Below are 15,291 nucleotides of genomic sequence, written 5' to 3'. Positions count from 1 at the left end.
TAGGCTATATTTTTTCTTGTTCGAGAAGCCTTAGCTATATATATATATATATATATATATATATATATATATGGAAGCTTGTTTCCTCCAACGAATAAAAAATACAAAAGGTAATTGTCTTTTAATCTCACAATTCTGACTTTTTTCACAATTTCGAGTTTACATCCCGCAATTCTGAAAATTGCAAGTGAAAAAACGTAACAATTGCAAGATATAAACTCGCAATTGCTAGAAAAAATCTGAATTGCGAGTTTATATCTCTAAATTCAGACTTTAATTTGAGTAAGAAGCGACATTTCTTGCAATTGCAAACTTTATTACATGCAATTGCGAGTTTATATCTTGCAATTCTGAGAAAAAAAAAGAGTCTGATTTGTGAAAATTGACTATCTCAGAATTGCAATTTTAAACTTTATAACTCGTAATTGCAAGTTTATATCTCACAATTACCTACCAGTTACTTAAAAATGACTAATTAGTAATTACCAACTCCTTAAAAAGTCACACCTTTTTCATTTTTATTCAATGGCAGAGACAAGCTTCTATAGGCCTATGTCACAATGTAGGGAAGAAGAAAAAAAACTATTGCAACTTACGTTTCATGACGAGTTGGATAAGGGAGATCTTTCTTATTCAAACAAAGTTTGGTGCAAAAAAAAATTTAAGTTTGGTACTCAAACTATAACCAAAGTTTGTTCAAGCATGCTGTAAAATCTTATTAACAAAATAAGTGACAGAATACCACAAACTTACACATTTGTGCAAGAAAATATAAACAGTCCCTAAAAAAAAAAAAAAAAACTATTTTTTTTATGACCACAATTTAGAAAACATTGCGATGATATCATTGAGCAATAATATATTTCACAAATGTACAGATTTAAGACAATTAATCTTGCAGCGAAACATCTTTGAGTGACGAATCAAACCATCAGTTTAATCGATTTGAACTGTGGAGTGCTTTTTAAAAAAACACTTCGCCTCCCCTGAAGGAAGCAAAACCACTGCTTTGATCAGCGCTCTGTCATTCATCTTACTACGGTTCCCCAGTTAGTGCACACTGTGTGGGTTTTTTTTAGTGTGTGTGTTGATTTGCAGCCTGTTGATGCCTAACAGCCTGTCATGTCTTTCTTTTCTTTAATAACCCAATTATTTCATCTCTGAGCAACCCGACTCATGCTGTCTGCTGCTGCAGCTAAATTTGGACTCGGTCGCACATTCTCGATCCGTGAAGCCACTGGAAGATCATGAGCTGTTCAAAAAATTAGTGTCATTCCTCATTAGCAAGCCCAGACAGAATCTGCTTATGCATCTCACTTTTTCTGTGATGTTTTGGGGCGAAATATGCCCCAAAGAATATGTTTTTTCTCTGTAAAGAAAGATCTACTGTAAGTTCCAGGGTTGCTAATCGATGGTATCCGTTTGCATTACTTCAACTTATTTTTACAGTTGAATTTGTGGTGAAAAATCTGTCATTAATTACTCACCCTCATGTCGTTCCAAACCCGTAAGACTTTCATCTTCAATCTGGGAGCTTTCTGTCCCTCCATTGTCAGCTACGCAACTGAAACTTTGACGCTTCAGCCTTCAAGAACTTCTTAAAGAGATCATAAAACTAATCCATGTGAATTTTCGGAAGAGACTCGATCGCTTTATATGGTGAACAGTTTTAATTTAGGCTTTTATTCGTATATAAAAGTTGATCTTGACGTGCGGGAACACACCTCATTGGTCCTTGCAGAAGCTCAAAATGCTGCAATACACACGAGAATGAACCTTATTGGTTCTTGCACGTCAAGCGAAAATGCTTGAGCTTCCGTTTATAATAACTGACGTGTCCATTAATGAATGTTTATATGTGAATAAATGCCTAAGAGGGAATTTGAGTGCTAGTCACTTTTAAAAGTGAATGAATAGCAAGTACTACCGAACATTTTCACCAGACGTTTGTCGTTAATGCTTTTTTGTCTTGCATTAATTTCTGTCTTAATGCTTTAACTGTTTCAAATATGTAAATGCCAGTCTGTTCTCTTTATGTGTGCAGAAAAGAGGAATTACAACTTTGTTAACAGAAAATGACGTTTTAAAGCTCGGACATACTGTTAGTAAATGGTGCTCTTCTCTAATTTTAAAGGATCTGCTCCATATTTTCAAGAATTTATTTGTGTTGTATGAAATGTGTCTTTAGTTGTGGTAGAATAGAGTTATTTTAACTCCCATTAGACACATTATCCAATGCTGCATTCAAGTCCTGTGAGAAGGATAATTTTGCACATAAAGTCATTATTATCAGTGGGAATAGAGAAGTATGGTGGAAGCATATTGTTATTGATTATATTTGTACTGTATGAATGTTGATGATTCAATTTCGTACATATTTTGTAAAAAGCTCAAAATGTAAAAAGCTCAAAATGTATTTATCGTCTGTGGATTGCATAGGACCATAAAATGTCCATCCAATCACTGCATTCGTTATAATCAGAACAGTTCGTGACTCTAATTTATTGGTTTCAATGGCAACACTATCAACGCCAAAATGAATCTGTACCAGTCAGGTGGTACAAGTAACAGTTCTTTAAAGGTGAACTATGCAGGTTTTTTACCTTACCTGAACAGCTACGTAATGATTATATTACTTTTTTCGGGTCGAATGGTGGTCGTCTCGCACCCCCCTATCGCCTGTGAGCGGAAAAACCAACCTTGCAACTTTGGGCCGCCGCGTCAGAAAGTATCACGTGATAACAGGTCTCGCGATGTAACGAATTGCTTTACGGCAAACAAAAAATGGCTAAAATTGTCATTATTACACTCCCTCACGCTGTTCGAACCCGAATGAAGAAGACGTTGTAAAGAATGTCCCGTCTGCTTTGATGTCGTTGATCTACTAGCCTCTGGTATCTGAGAGTCGCCAACGAGTTTTTCGACAGTGTTGTCAAATATCTATTCCGAAGCTGTAGGGGGAGCTCTATAGAGAAACCTGCGAGCAAAAAGCGAGAATACAGCGAAGAAATTCCCGAAACTGCATAGCCCTGCTTTAAGTTGTTCATTATTATTGTAATAATCTCGTGACGCTTTGCAAACCCTGCTGTGTATGTTCGTGTGTTTTGAAGGAGTGGCTTTGGAGACGCTCTGAAGGGAGGGTGAGATCTCATGCTTTCAATGCTATTACCTTTAAAGACAACTGAGATCCCACAGTGTGATATGATTTACAGCGGAGATAATGTTTGTACAGTCTGACATGCAACAGTCGTAAAATACTATTATAAATCGTGTGCACTTGGCTTAACTGAACAAATTTGTAGAGTAGAATAATGCTGAGATCCATTCAACTCATCCATCCAAATTCCTACTTGGAGAATTACAATACACCAGTTTCTAAATGGCAACAGAATGCTTTATGGTTGGGGGAAAGATATTGAAGTAGAAATATCCCATATCTGACTTTGAACTGGCTAAATAGTATGGACTAATTAAACACAGAGCAATCACAGTAGTTGAAATGACAAAAAGACACTACAGGAAGTTCATACGGATCGTTTAATGACAGCTAATAGCGCTACACTCTGGGGTTACTGAACAGGCTTATAGAAATAGTCACATTTCTCTCCAGCATGTATACACACATTTACATGCTCTGAAACATCAGGATCTGGAAAAACCAAGCACAGGATCATGGTAGCTGCTGTGACACTGAGTCATTACAAAGGCAAAAGAGAAAAGACCATAACCCCAAAGTTTATTTACAATCTTTCTGCTGCACTTCAGTTATTTATTTTTGGCGAACACTCTGTTCAACAAAGGCCTGCGCCATATTTTTTATTAAACTCTCAATGCTTTTGCAATCTTAAAGGGATAGTTCATCCACAAATATATACATTCCATCAGCATTTACTTGCCTTATCTTGTTTTAAGCCTGTATTACTTAGAGGTGATGCTTTTTATACAAGAAAGTAAATGGCGTTGAACTTCAAAATGAAGTAATGATATATTTAAGTCATTCACATCCACATTTGAATATGCTGTGAGAACAAATTGGGTCAGGTTTGCCATCAATAATACCAAATGACATTGTTTTGTGCATTTTTCATAACTGATTATTTCACCCTAATTTTGGTATAATGAAAAAAATGATCAGTGAATATGGACAAATTTCAGTGGATTATTTTTATTGTTACTTTTTGTTCCCGTTGATTTCATTTTACTTGAAAGATTATGCTAAACATCTCCTTTGTGTTCCGCAGTAAAAATAAAGCCATACCGGCTTGGAACAGCATAAGGATGAGTAAATGATGACAGACTGTTCATTTCGGGGTGAACTATATCCCTTTAACTTTCGAGTAGATTAACTGGACATCTTAACTGGTTCTTGTAGACGTACTGAAGAGAGCTAGGGTTGCATTGATAGGCCATTCTTAAAGGATAGGTAGGTCAAATTTCATACAGTGCATATAAAGGAGCTCGTAATTTAAAACGTTCCCCGCAATTTCACACAAAGGGCAGGTTTTAGGGACACCGATTCATTCAGGTTTTCCACTTAAACAGATTTTCCCCAAACAATCATTCGGAACGTTGACAAAAACAGACCAGGATTTGACTTTAATCTGCGTCTGGGTGAACATCCCTACAGGTTGGGTTACAATCCCATCATCAAGTTATCATGACAGCCTATATTTCAAACAAAAAACACAAGTTGTGTAAAATCACTCAGTTCGAATCCCAGCGGCCTGATGGAGTCTCATCTGACGGACGGTGAACTGGAGGTTAAAGTGTGCCTTCATCAAGGAGTTTGTTTACCCCGTCGCAGATCTTCCTCAGGTTAAATCTGTATTCTTCAGATGGGCCGTACAGCTCGGTCAGGAAATCCACGTCTGCGAAATGGTTGAAAACGTGGTCGATTCGCCCGTGGGAGCGCATGGTCAAGTGGTGCTCCACCAGCTCGTGAAGAAGGTCCCTACATTCCATCAGCAGCTCGGAAAGAATGCCGCGGTCGAACGTGTACTCCACCTCGTAAAAGCTCACCACCGTCATGGCTGCCTGGTTCATCTTCTTTTTGAAGCGCTCAACGGTCTCCATCTCTTCATTACTGAACTGGTGGTTCCGGTAGAGAATGCCAATTTTCAGCGCGATCTTGATGACATCTTTGATGATCTTGTGGGCTTCCTTTTTGCTCTTGGTGTATTCACGACTGGCCTTGTAGAGTTCGTCCAGGATCTCGCTGCTGGTGTCGTCCGTGAGGAGGTTTGCCACGGCCATGGTGGCCATTTTACTCAAGATCTTCTTTTGGGCCTGAAGGGCCAAACTCTTGGAGTTGAAGCTCTCCTGCCCTATAAAAAGAAAAACAGACAAAGAAATAAAAGCAAAGTTAGCCACTCAAAGATTTTCTTTCTCTTTCCCATGTAAATCATTTTGAATGTCAACAATGTTCTAGTGACATTTTTTTTCTGTAAATGGGCTGCAGTGTTTTGAGCACCCAGGTCAAGGACGGCCTAACAGACTTCTCTATCAAAAATAATACTGTGCTGAAAGGCATAAAACATGAAACATTCAAAACATTCATCTGTCTTTCAACATATTTTGCTCAAAAAGAGTGAATGTTTTTCTGAACCCTGATTATTTATGTAACCTCCATTCAGTTGACGTCAAATGAAATGTTCTAGCATTTTTTAAAAGACTGATACATTCCTTTGCTGTTGAATTATATCTCATTCCATCTTCACTCCTTTAACTTAAAATTTGAATGAAATGATGAAAGACAAAATATTTTTTTAACACATTGATATCTTATATTTATGTGTGCTGATTTACTACAGCAAAGGATAGTGTAAGGATGCACATATTTCTTATAAATCTTGTTCATTGTTTAATATTTGGACACTTACAGTAATCCACACGCTAAGTCAACAGGAAAAGGCCTGCCGTATTCACAACCCATTCTACTCCAGTAATGTGATAAGACAGGTTGTTCAACAAGAAAAGAAAAATGTATCTATCAAGAACTGATTAGATGGTGAATAGTGGGAAGGAAGAAGAGGTGGAAAAAAATAAAAGTGCTTGCTTAGTGATTACAAAAAGTGAAACCATTTATGAAGTTGAGTACGTTTTAATGAAATATAACAAAGACAAACAATGTATTTATTTGTGTGTGCATTTATAAAAGCTAATTAGTAGAGACATAGCATCATTGGCTGATGTCACTGGTTTTATGTAACACAATGACATCAATACAATATTTAAGAGGGACTTTATTGAGCCACTGTAGCTGTGTCGCTAAACCAGATTGTTTGCAAATGGATGGCAGCAAAGTCGTTGATTTACTAATGATTTATACAGTGTCTAATGGACTGTGATAATATTAGTACAAGCTTCCTGGTCAGACTGTACTGTTTGACACTGAGTTCCTCTGGGTGTGTGAGAGCTCTCAGCGTGTTCATTCTGCTGAGGTTTGCTGTGTGTCTGATCTGCTGTTGTAGAGGTGGAAACTGTACGTTCAATAACTCAATAATAAGATTTAGGCCAAAAATAGGAGAAAAAAAAATGGAGTGCGTTTAGGGAGGGCGGAGGGTTAATGGTCCTGGCAATGAATCTCATGTGGGATTCTGTGATCGGAGAAAAAGACTGATGATCTAGTTTTGGCTAGTTTCGCCTCTGAAACTTTATATTTAGTGAAATGCATTTCTGTCATGACAACTCTCGGAGTGTTTGGCATGGTAATGTTTGGCATATGACAATGTTGATATATTTGGTCTTGTTGGAATAGATCTGCTACGCTGCTCTATACGGGACTTGCTACTACCAATGGAATACATACATGACACACTGCTGTGAGCAAGTAAGACATGCTGCTGATATACAATATAGCAATACACAAATTACCCATTGCAGATCTATACAGGTGGAGCTGGGGAAGGTGGAGGGTTTTTGAAAGTGTGCTGCACTTCAAAGGCAAATGCTAACCAAGTATTTGAAGGCTGAGCATGCAAGCTTCATTGGCTACTGATACAGCAGGAGCCAATCAGCTGAGCTCTAGAGAATGATGTGATTGCAAGCAGTTTGAGATCCTGTGATTCAGTATGTTGATTCAGATAACTGCGCGGATAGAATCAGAACCCCTGTGTCCCAATGCACATACTATCCATCCAAATTAAATGTGAGATTAGAATAAGTCCGATAAGTGTTCCAAAGCATAGTGTGTTGAAAAGTGTACTATTCCCAGTAGATTTTCGAAGTGTGGATCTGTGCACACTTTATTGGCTAATATTGCTACTTGTTTTCTCTCCAAGGTAGGAAGAATAAAATACATTTAATTAAATAAAACGTGGAGTGCGTATATGACGATGTTAGTCGTGACAGAATCAGTTGTCTGACAGAATCAGAATCAGTTGTTGGTGAATCAGACTACACTGTTCGAGCTAGATGCAAAATAAAAGCACGAGCACATTCGGCCCGATGTGTTTTCTTGCCATTATTTAGCCTTTGTTTAAATTCACATTAATTTAGACTACTGGCTCTGCAGATTCAGCAGGATGACAAGCGGTACAGCAAACACGTGTACTGTACACTAATTTCTGAGGAAGTACACACTTAAATGTCTCATAGAAGTGCATTTTAAAAGCAATGATAGCATGCTGCAGAAATGTTTTCTTTGTCTAGCCTTGTTCCTCTTTTTGTACATATCTGTGGTGTATTTTTGCATGATCTATAATGGACTTAAGAGTATGAGTTAGCACATGCTTTCTGGAAAGGATGTCTCTGCAATAAAAAAAATGACAAAACTGTTTGTGTGTTTTTAGTTTTTTTCAGAATGCGTTTGTCTATCATTGTGATTTAGACAACATATTATGGGAGTCATTAATGCAGAACCCTAAATTAATTGCAATATTTTAGTTAGGATGCTGTAGGCCCTATTTACATCTGGTTCAACGTTAAAGAGGTAGCAGAAGCAGTCAAAACGCATATGGATTGCTTTTGTAGTGTAGACGCTCATGAGGTTTAATGTGATTGAACGGTCACAAACAAAAACAGCCTACGTGTTTTAAGAATTATGCGCACCAATAGCTATGATGCGCCAAAACACACAGATTGCGATTAAAATTGCCATTACCAGTTGTATCTTTTCCATCTGCGTCCTTCCCCACTCTCTCATAAACAGCGTAATGGCTTCATTCATTTAACCATATTTGTGCGTCACACTCTGCGCTCCCTCACATGTGATGTGGAGTGTGACAAAATAATGCCTGCTACAGACTGTGACTTCGGCAATCCTATAAGAGCATTATAATTCACACTGTACGACATGTATGTAGACTGTACGATGATGACACCTATTGAATCGTAGGCTACGACACAAGTACAGTATAGAGGAATAAAATGTTATCAGCATGCGCTGGGGTTAAACAAATAGAGCAAGATAAATTGCACTTTGGCAATTGTGACTTTTATGTGCGCTGAAAAAAGAGGAGGAAGAGAAGAGAAAATGGACTAGGGAAAAGAGGCCAACTTGGCATGCCAATTTTGCAAATGGAGCTTGAGGTAAGCACCCAGACAGCAACATAGTGTTGGCCCAGATCCGGCCCACATCTGGTACGCGTTGAAGCCTTGTGTACCAGATGTGGGCCGACACTATGTTGCTGTCTAGGTAGTTTTAGCGCCATGCCGCGTTGATCAATATGCCATTTTCATGTTGCGTTTTTATTGTTGAGTTAGTAGACGTAGGTCGTAGAAGCAAACACACTGTGAGATGATCATGTTAAATTTCTGACACTATCGCAGGCTACTGTATCTTTGGTTGTAAGACTGTGACAACGGCCGTCTTTGAACCTCTCTAACTGTACGAGGTAGAACCACCTTTTATGAGCCACGGGACACAGAAATCGCCTAATTTATAGGCAGGACAAGTAGTTTAAGGCTTGGTTTGTAGGGAATTACAAACATGCGCACATATATTCAAACGCACATAACTATAGAATTCATTCTTAATGCACACAGTGAGCGCCATCTGCGTTTCTCACAGGTTCGCGTTTAGAGTCTGTTTAGAGAGAACGGTGTTGTCTTAGCGGCCCCTAATTTAATAACAAATGATCCTTTCGATGGAAATGAATTAATCAAAACTAACTTTAGCCAAAAGCCAAAACAATCTGTTACCTTAAATTATACGTTTATCTCTGCAGCTTTGAAACAATCTACATTGTTAAAAGCGCTATATAAATGAAGATGACTTGACTTGACATGAGCCACGGACACAGAAATCGCCACGTTTGGTCATCTTTCATCTGGGACAGCCCAATAATGTACACTGTGTACCGGCCATAAGAGGGTAGGGTCTAGACCAGGGGTGCTCCTGGAGGGCCACTGTCCTGCATAAAGTAGCCTAGTTTAGCTACACAACCCTAATAAAACAAACAGCTAATCAAGGTTTGTTGAGGCAGGTTTGAGCTAAACTGTGTTGGACAGTGGCCCTCCAATACCCCTTTTCCACCAAGGCAGAGCTGGTGCTGGTTCGGAGCCAGAGCCTAGTTTCAAATCGGTTCTTTGTTTTTCGACCACCAAAGCACCAGCTCCGAACCAGTAAAAGTGGTTCTTAAGTAGCACCAAAACATTGCTGGGCTAGAGTAAGAACCGCTTGCGTCAGGGGCTGGGGGCGGGGTTACCGTGACCAACAAGACGAAAAGAAACTTGTGACCGCCATTTTTTAAATAGCTGCTAATCGAGCTATAGCTGCTCGATTGTAATCTCCGTCTATGCAAGTAACGGCGAGCTGCACGAACGCGTTGGATTCACCGTGTTTGGATGCCGATGTAGTTTCGCAAAGCCATGAGCATCAATAGTAACGCAACGAACGCCATTGTTGATGTAAGACTTGTTCGAGATGCATCGGAGCGGCGCGGACCGATCAGAGCTCCGGGAGTATTTGGAGAGCATACGACTCCTTGTGCTTTTGGATCGCTTTCGCAGTGCTTTAATGTCACGCGGCGATCGGTCTGCGTGAAGCCGAACCATCTCGAACAAGCCTGGTGTGTTTTTGTTTGGCGCTGCCGCGCTAGCATTGCTGGGCAACATGAGATGTATACACAGTGACGTAAGATCTGGCTCTGTTTTGGCTCTCTAGCCTGTGGAAAGGCAAACCGGTTCTTAGAAGAACCGTCAGTAGAACCAACTCCGAACCGGCTCTAGCTCTAGCTCTGAACCAGCACCTGGTTCTTGTTGGTGGAAAAGGGGTACAAGAGCATTTTTGGACTCCCCTGGTCTATACAACATTTGAACATGTGCATGTTTAGACCAGGTGAAAACGGTAATGCGTCTCAGCTGACCACTTGTGATCAGATCACTGAAAATGCCTGGTGTAAACAGGGCCTTAGAAGGTAGCTGCAGATGTAAGCAGTAGACGACAAGGCAGCTCGCTAGGTTTGGGAACAGAGCTATGGTGACCGTATAAGGCCATCGTTGTATCTCAGAGTGTGTGGGTTTATCTTGGGCTGAGCTGGTGAGATGGCACAGGGAGGAGGGTATTGTTTTGTCATGTTTATCTGTAGGAGGCGTGAGCAATCTGAGAGAAAATTTTATTTAGATACCTCCCAAATTACACATACAGACGTGATAAACATTGCAGAACCAAATACAGAGAAACTGATCGGTCCTGAACTCCTCTGCCGAGAACCCGCCACTCTCGTTTACTGCCTCACACAAATCACTGTTATATGTCAGTGGGGTGGTCTGGAAAATACGTCATTTGAGAATGCCACAGAATGGCACGTGAATGCCACAGAAATGCCGACCGGAGCTCAAGTCGCACCATTTTTAATAAAAAGAAAGCCAGAGTGAAGTTCACTTCTATGCACGCATGCACGTCTGGCTGCCAGGTGAGATGACCGAGGCATGACCTTTAGCAAGTGTCTCTGACAGGAATGATGATGTTCATTCTGAATGACAAACTGGTTCATACAATTGTTGCTCCTGTAGCTCAGCTGGTAGTGCTTGACACTAGCAGCACAGAGGTCCCTTGTGAAAAAGAAGTACACTTTTGCACACTTTTAAAAAGAATACTTTAAAATAATTAAATGAATTAAATGAAAATGTATTATATATTATATTTATATCAAATGCAACTAGTTCAACTTAAGGGCACTTTTTGACTCACTTAAGTAGGACTTAAGTACATTTTTTTATGTAATTCCATATTTACTTCTATTGTCTTTGAAATACGGTTGTACTGTTGAATGTACTGGCAAGATTTATGGTAAACTAATGTTCAATACCTTATTGTTGTAAGATTTGAAGTAGACTTTTTCACAAGTGGCTTTCAATGTCTGCCAAGTTTAAACAGTCAGAATGACAAGTATAAAAAAACAGACTATAATAAGCAGAATGGGGATCGTTTTGGCAATGGTGTCGTCTGTTCGTGGAAAACTCAAAGGAAAAACTTCTCCGCTTTAAGCATATCGTTGTCGTGAAGACCGTGTCCTAACCAGGGGCGGCACAATTTTTCAGAGACAAGTCATATGAGTTCCACACTCAAAGCAGAAATGGTGTGCGACCCGAATCACAGCTGACCATCAGAGCATATTTGATGTCTCATGAGTTCACCCTTACATATAATGTGGATATAGAAAAAGTATGCATATTTGGCATGCTGTCTGGGATCCCAAAGCTCGGAATTTGGCCCGAACCCAGAGTACTCCTCCATCCCTGGTTGGGATAGGAAATATTTAAGAGTGAGGACTCGAGAGTTGGGGTGGTGGAGGAATGCCGGAAAACTGTCTTGGGATAGAGATTGGTCGGCTATATATATATATATATATATATATATATATTCAGCAGCCATTTTATACTGAGTTTGACTGTGACTCATATGTGAGTTTTTTTTATTAATTAAAAGAACCAGCTAATCTAAATATATTTTTTTATAATTCGAACTACATATCATTGTATTTTTGTATTTTTGTGCATTTGGCCTGCACAATACAATAAATATGTTTCATCTATTTTCCACAATTATTTAGTGGCGCCAGAATTTTCAGATTAACCAACATGGGGTTTTCAAACGCCAATTCTGAAACTACTAAGAATTGGCTCTGACACTACTGGCTGTTGGTTCTGCAGTGCACAGGCGTTTGACTGTGTCTGCATCTGTGTCAGGGCTGTCGTTTGTTGTTGATGTGAATCGAGGCTTTGTTTAGCATCACTCTCTGTGATGATGTAAAGTCAGTGAGTGACAGACACGACCTGAGGCATCAACACACACCAGACCAACCTGACACTGACGCTACACAGGCGTTTCTGCTCTTTTTGGCATTGGTCCATGCTGTGGTCAGGGGACGTAGAGAGTCATAAACCCGGCTGTCTGAGAGAGCAAGGGATGTTCACCAATAATGAATTGCATTTGCAATATGCAAATCAGGTAAAGGCATAAACAAATCCAAAGAAATGTGTGCTGTAGACTGTCAGCACGTGCAGTTCCCCATCTCGCACAGTCCTGAATGAATGCTAAATTGGGGAGAGGATGCCGCAGACTATCAAGATATATCGCATGTGATGCTTTTCTCCATTATATAATGAATTATTGATCACTAAAAAATGTGCACAAACATTCCTTTTTAAAAAATGTCAGTTTGCCATTGTTTTACGTTGGCTGTGCAAAATTAATTGCACCATGAATTATCGCTGACTTAAATTTTGTATGAAATAATGTGATTTGTTAAAAAAAATTAAACATGAAGTTGCACCTTCTAACCCTCAGTTAGAATGAATCCAATTCGATTCAATATTCTGAAAGTTTTGCATACATGAACCCTAAACTTCACAACCCAATTCACTTTCCCCCCATTACATGTCCATTTAGGTATTCCGAAAAATCTTAACAAATTAACCTTTATTGTAAAGTGTTACCAGTATAATTGTCGTTTTTGCCTTTTGCCTTCGTCGACTAAACGTTAGTCAACAAGAAAAGGCTTAGTCAACCAAATTTTATTTAGTTGGTTATGCTGTCTTCACATGCTATCAGAGATTTCATACTTCTCACCTTTGAAGTAGAAGTTTGGAGTAATTCCGAGCTTGTCGCATTTAAATGCTTTGTTGTCAAAAAGAACCGGAATCATGGAGGACACCAGGTTTATTATTGCCTATTTATTGGAATCTTTTTAAAGCCAAAATGATATTTAGCGTCCTATTCATTGACAACCAAACATTCACCACTGGCCACTCGCTCTAACTTTAACGTTAACCTAGATAAATGTGCGCTTTTACCCCAAAACGTCATATACTGATGGGTCTTGACCATACGTCAACATACGACGAAAAGGGTACCCCTATCCCCTAGACGCAGACATAAGCGTACCAGCAGCGCCTCCTAGCAGTACCCTAACGCATACCTAAACCCAACCATACCCGAATCGTCACACATGGACGTTAAAGGGTACCCTTTTCGTCGTATGTTGCCGTATGGTCAAGACCCGTCAGTATGTGACGTTTTGGGGTGAGACTGTGTTACGCATATCCAAGTGTTCGTGTGGAGTGTGGAAGCTGCAATGTAGAACAATGTTAAATATAAATCTTTCTCAGCCCTCAAACCATTTTCCATTGCCACTCCCAAAGTATATATTTAACTAATTAAATTAATATCATAAACGTCCGACTAGTCGACTAATGGCTAAAATGAGTGACTACAAATCGATTAAAATTTGTAGTCGGGGGAATCCCTACTAAAAAGAAAGCTATGGAGCCCCTAAAGGGACATGGTGGTGGAAAAAAATATGAGATGGGAGAAAAAAGAAAAAAAAAAGTCAATGTTTGCGTTCTCTCACAAATGTTTTGCGATCTCTTACAAAACCGTTGCGTTCCCCTGAGTCATTTTGCATTTGCTCACGAACCGTTTTTTTTTAAGCAATTATTTAATAAGTCTTCAGTCTTGTCCACTGACTCCCTGCTCTTATCCATGCAAGACTATGGATGGGCTGGGAGTTTTTGCCAGAACAACCATACCGCTAATCCAAATTTTATATACAAAAAGTATATAAACATATATGCATCACGACACCGTGCGCAAGGTATTTTCGAATCCGACTGAGCATGGTAAGTTGGTAAGTTTACATGGTAAGTTTTTTTCTATAGTTTGGATTATTTTAGGTCTACACCACTCTTAAATTTAATTTGGATTGACTTCAGATGAGGTGTTTACATGAAGGCTTTTCATCTGAATGAGTGTGATTCCTATTTGATTGTTAGGGTGAATCTAAACATAGCTAGTGAAAAACAACCAGAGCGTAAGAAAACACAAAATGAGATTTGTAAGGTTTTTAAAATTTTAACATAAAATATAAGTAAAAATTTTCATGAGATTGTTTTGGAATAAAGTGCATAACAGCCTTATTTTTAAAAAATCACTCATTTGAATATGCTTGATGCAGTGCTATACCAGCGCATAGGGCCTAGTTAAGCCTGTTTTATGCTTCTGCGTCGAATCGACGGCGTACCCCCGCAGACCCTTCTGTGTCGACGCGAACCCCTCTCCGCCCCCTCCGCCGTAGCTCGACGTGCACCTCCAAAAACTTGTAACTACACGTCGAGGCGACGCAGACCACAAGGGCTGTGATACCGCCCCCTAGCGTTCTCGCGGTGAAATGCACCGCAATGCAACACAACCCAACGCAGAACCATAAAACGGCCACGACGCCGTAGGAGTGACGGCGTAGCTACGGCGTGGAGTTGACGCAGAAGCATACAACGGGCTTTAAACTGGACGGTGTGGGTGGTCAAAAAAAAAATGCCGAAATACTCCATGCACAAGTGTTTAGTGAATTTAAAAAAAGAAAAACACAAGATTTGGGATGTGTAGAACTTATTGAATGAAATTCAAAAGGTGATAAAGCTGGTTTTTGTAGACTATTGGCTGGTGGACTAGTTTGAAAACAGTCTGCACTGGGTTTTCCAGCAGGTAAAGAGATTGTCTCTTAACAAGTAGCCTGTGTATTTTGCTGTCATGATAGTGTGGTGTCCTGCTAACCTTATCTTGTGTTTGGAACAGAAGAGCACAACTAAAGATGGAGAACTTCTTTTGGTGAAACATTCTGTTTTAAAAGTGGATAGGGAGAGCCAATGGATCCTCTGTGTTCATGTTTGCATATTCACCTGTTTCAATCGACCATCTGTAGGAAAATGAGGTGGGATGATTTTAAATACATGACACACCTTTCTTTGCACGATAGACATGTTTATGTTTCACAAAGTGATTTATGTCTGTAATACTTTTGAAATATACAGTACTTGAGCCAAATGGCTAAACAAACTGCTAGACAAAAA

At 39.5% G+C, this 15,291-nt stretch overlaps 1 protein-coding gene across 3 annotated transcripts in view; it reads right to left on the bottom strand.

Moving 5' to 3' along the window:
* Window positions 1-3,298: 3,298 nt before the first annotated feature.
* tnfaip8l3 (tumor necrosis factor, alpha-induced protein 8-like 3) overlaps window positions 3,299-15,291 on the bottom strand; it is a 53,912-nt gene continuing 41,919 nt past the window's right edge. The window contains exons 2-3 of one of the 3 annotated variants that reach the window (XM_079621177.1): window positions 14,996-15,137; window positions 3,525-5,324 (exon numbers count right to left, since the gene is read on the bottom strand). In XM_079621177.1, the coding sequence (XP_079477303.1) occupies window positions 4,762-5,262 (501 nt within the window). In that variant the 5' untranslated portion in view covers window positions 5,263-5,324; window positions 14,996-15,137 and the 3' untranslated portion in view covers window positions 3,525-4,761. Of the gene's footprint in view, window positions 5,325-14,995; window positions 15,138-15,291 lie in introns of all 3 variants that reach the window. The other 2 variants (XM_079621176.1, XM_079621175.1) reach the window with 2 other exon arrangements.

Source organism: Phoxinus phoxinus, assembly GCF_949152265.1.
Source record: "Phoxinus phoxinus genome assembly, chromosome: 8".
NCBI lineage: Eukaryota > Metazoa > Chordata > Actinopteri > Cypriniformes > Leuciscidae > Phoxinus > Phoxinus phoxinus.
This window is presented reverse-complemented; position numbering and strand designations above follow the sequence as displayed.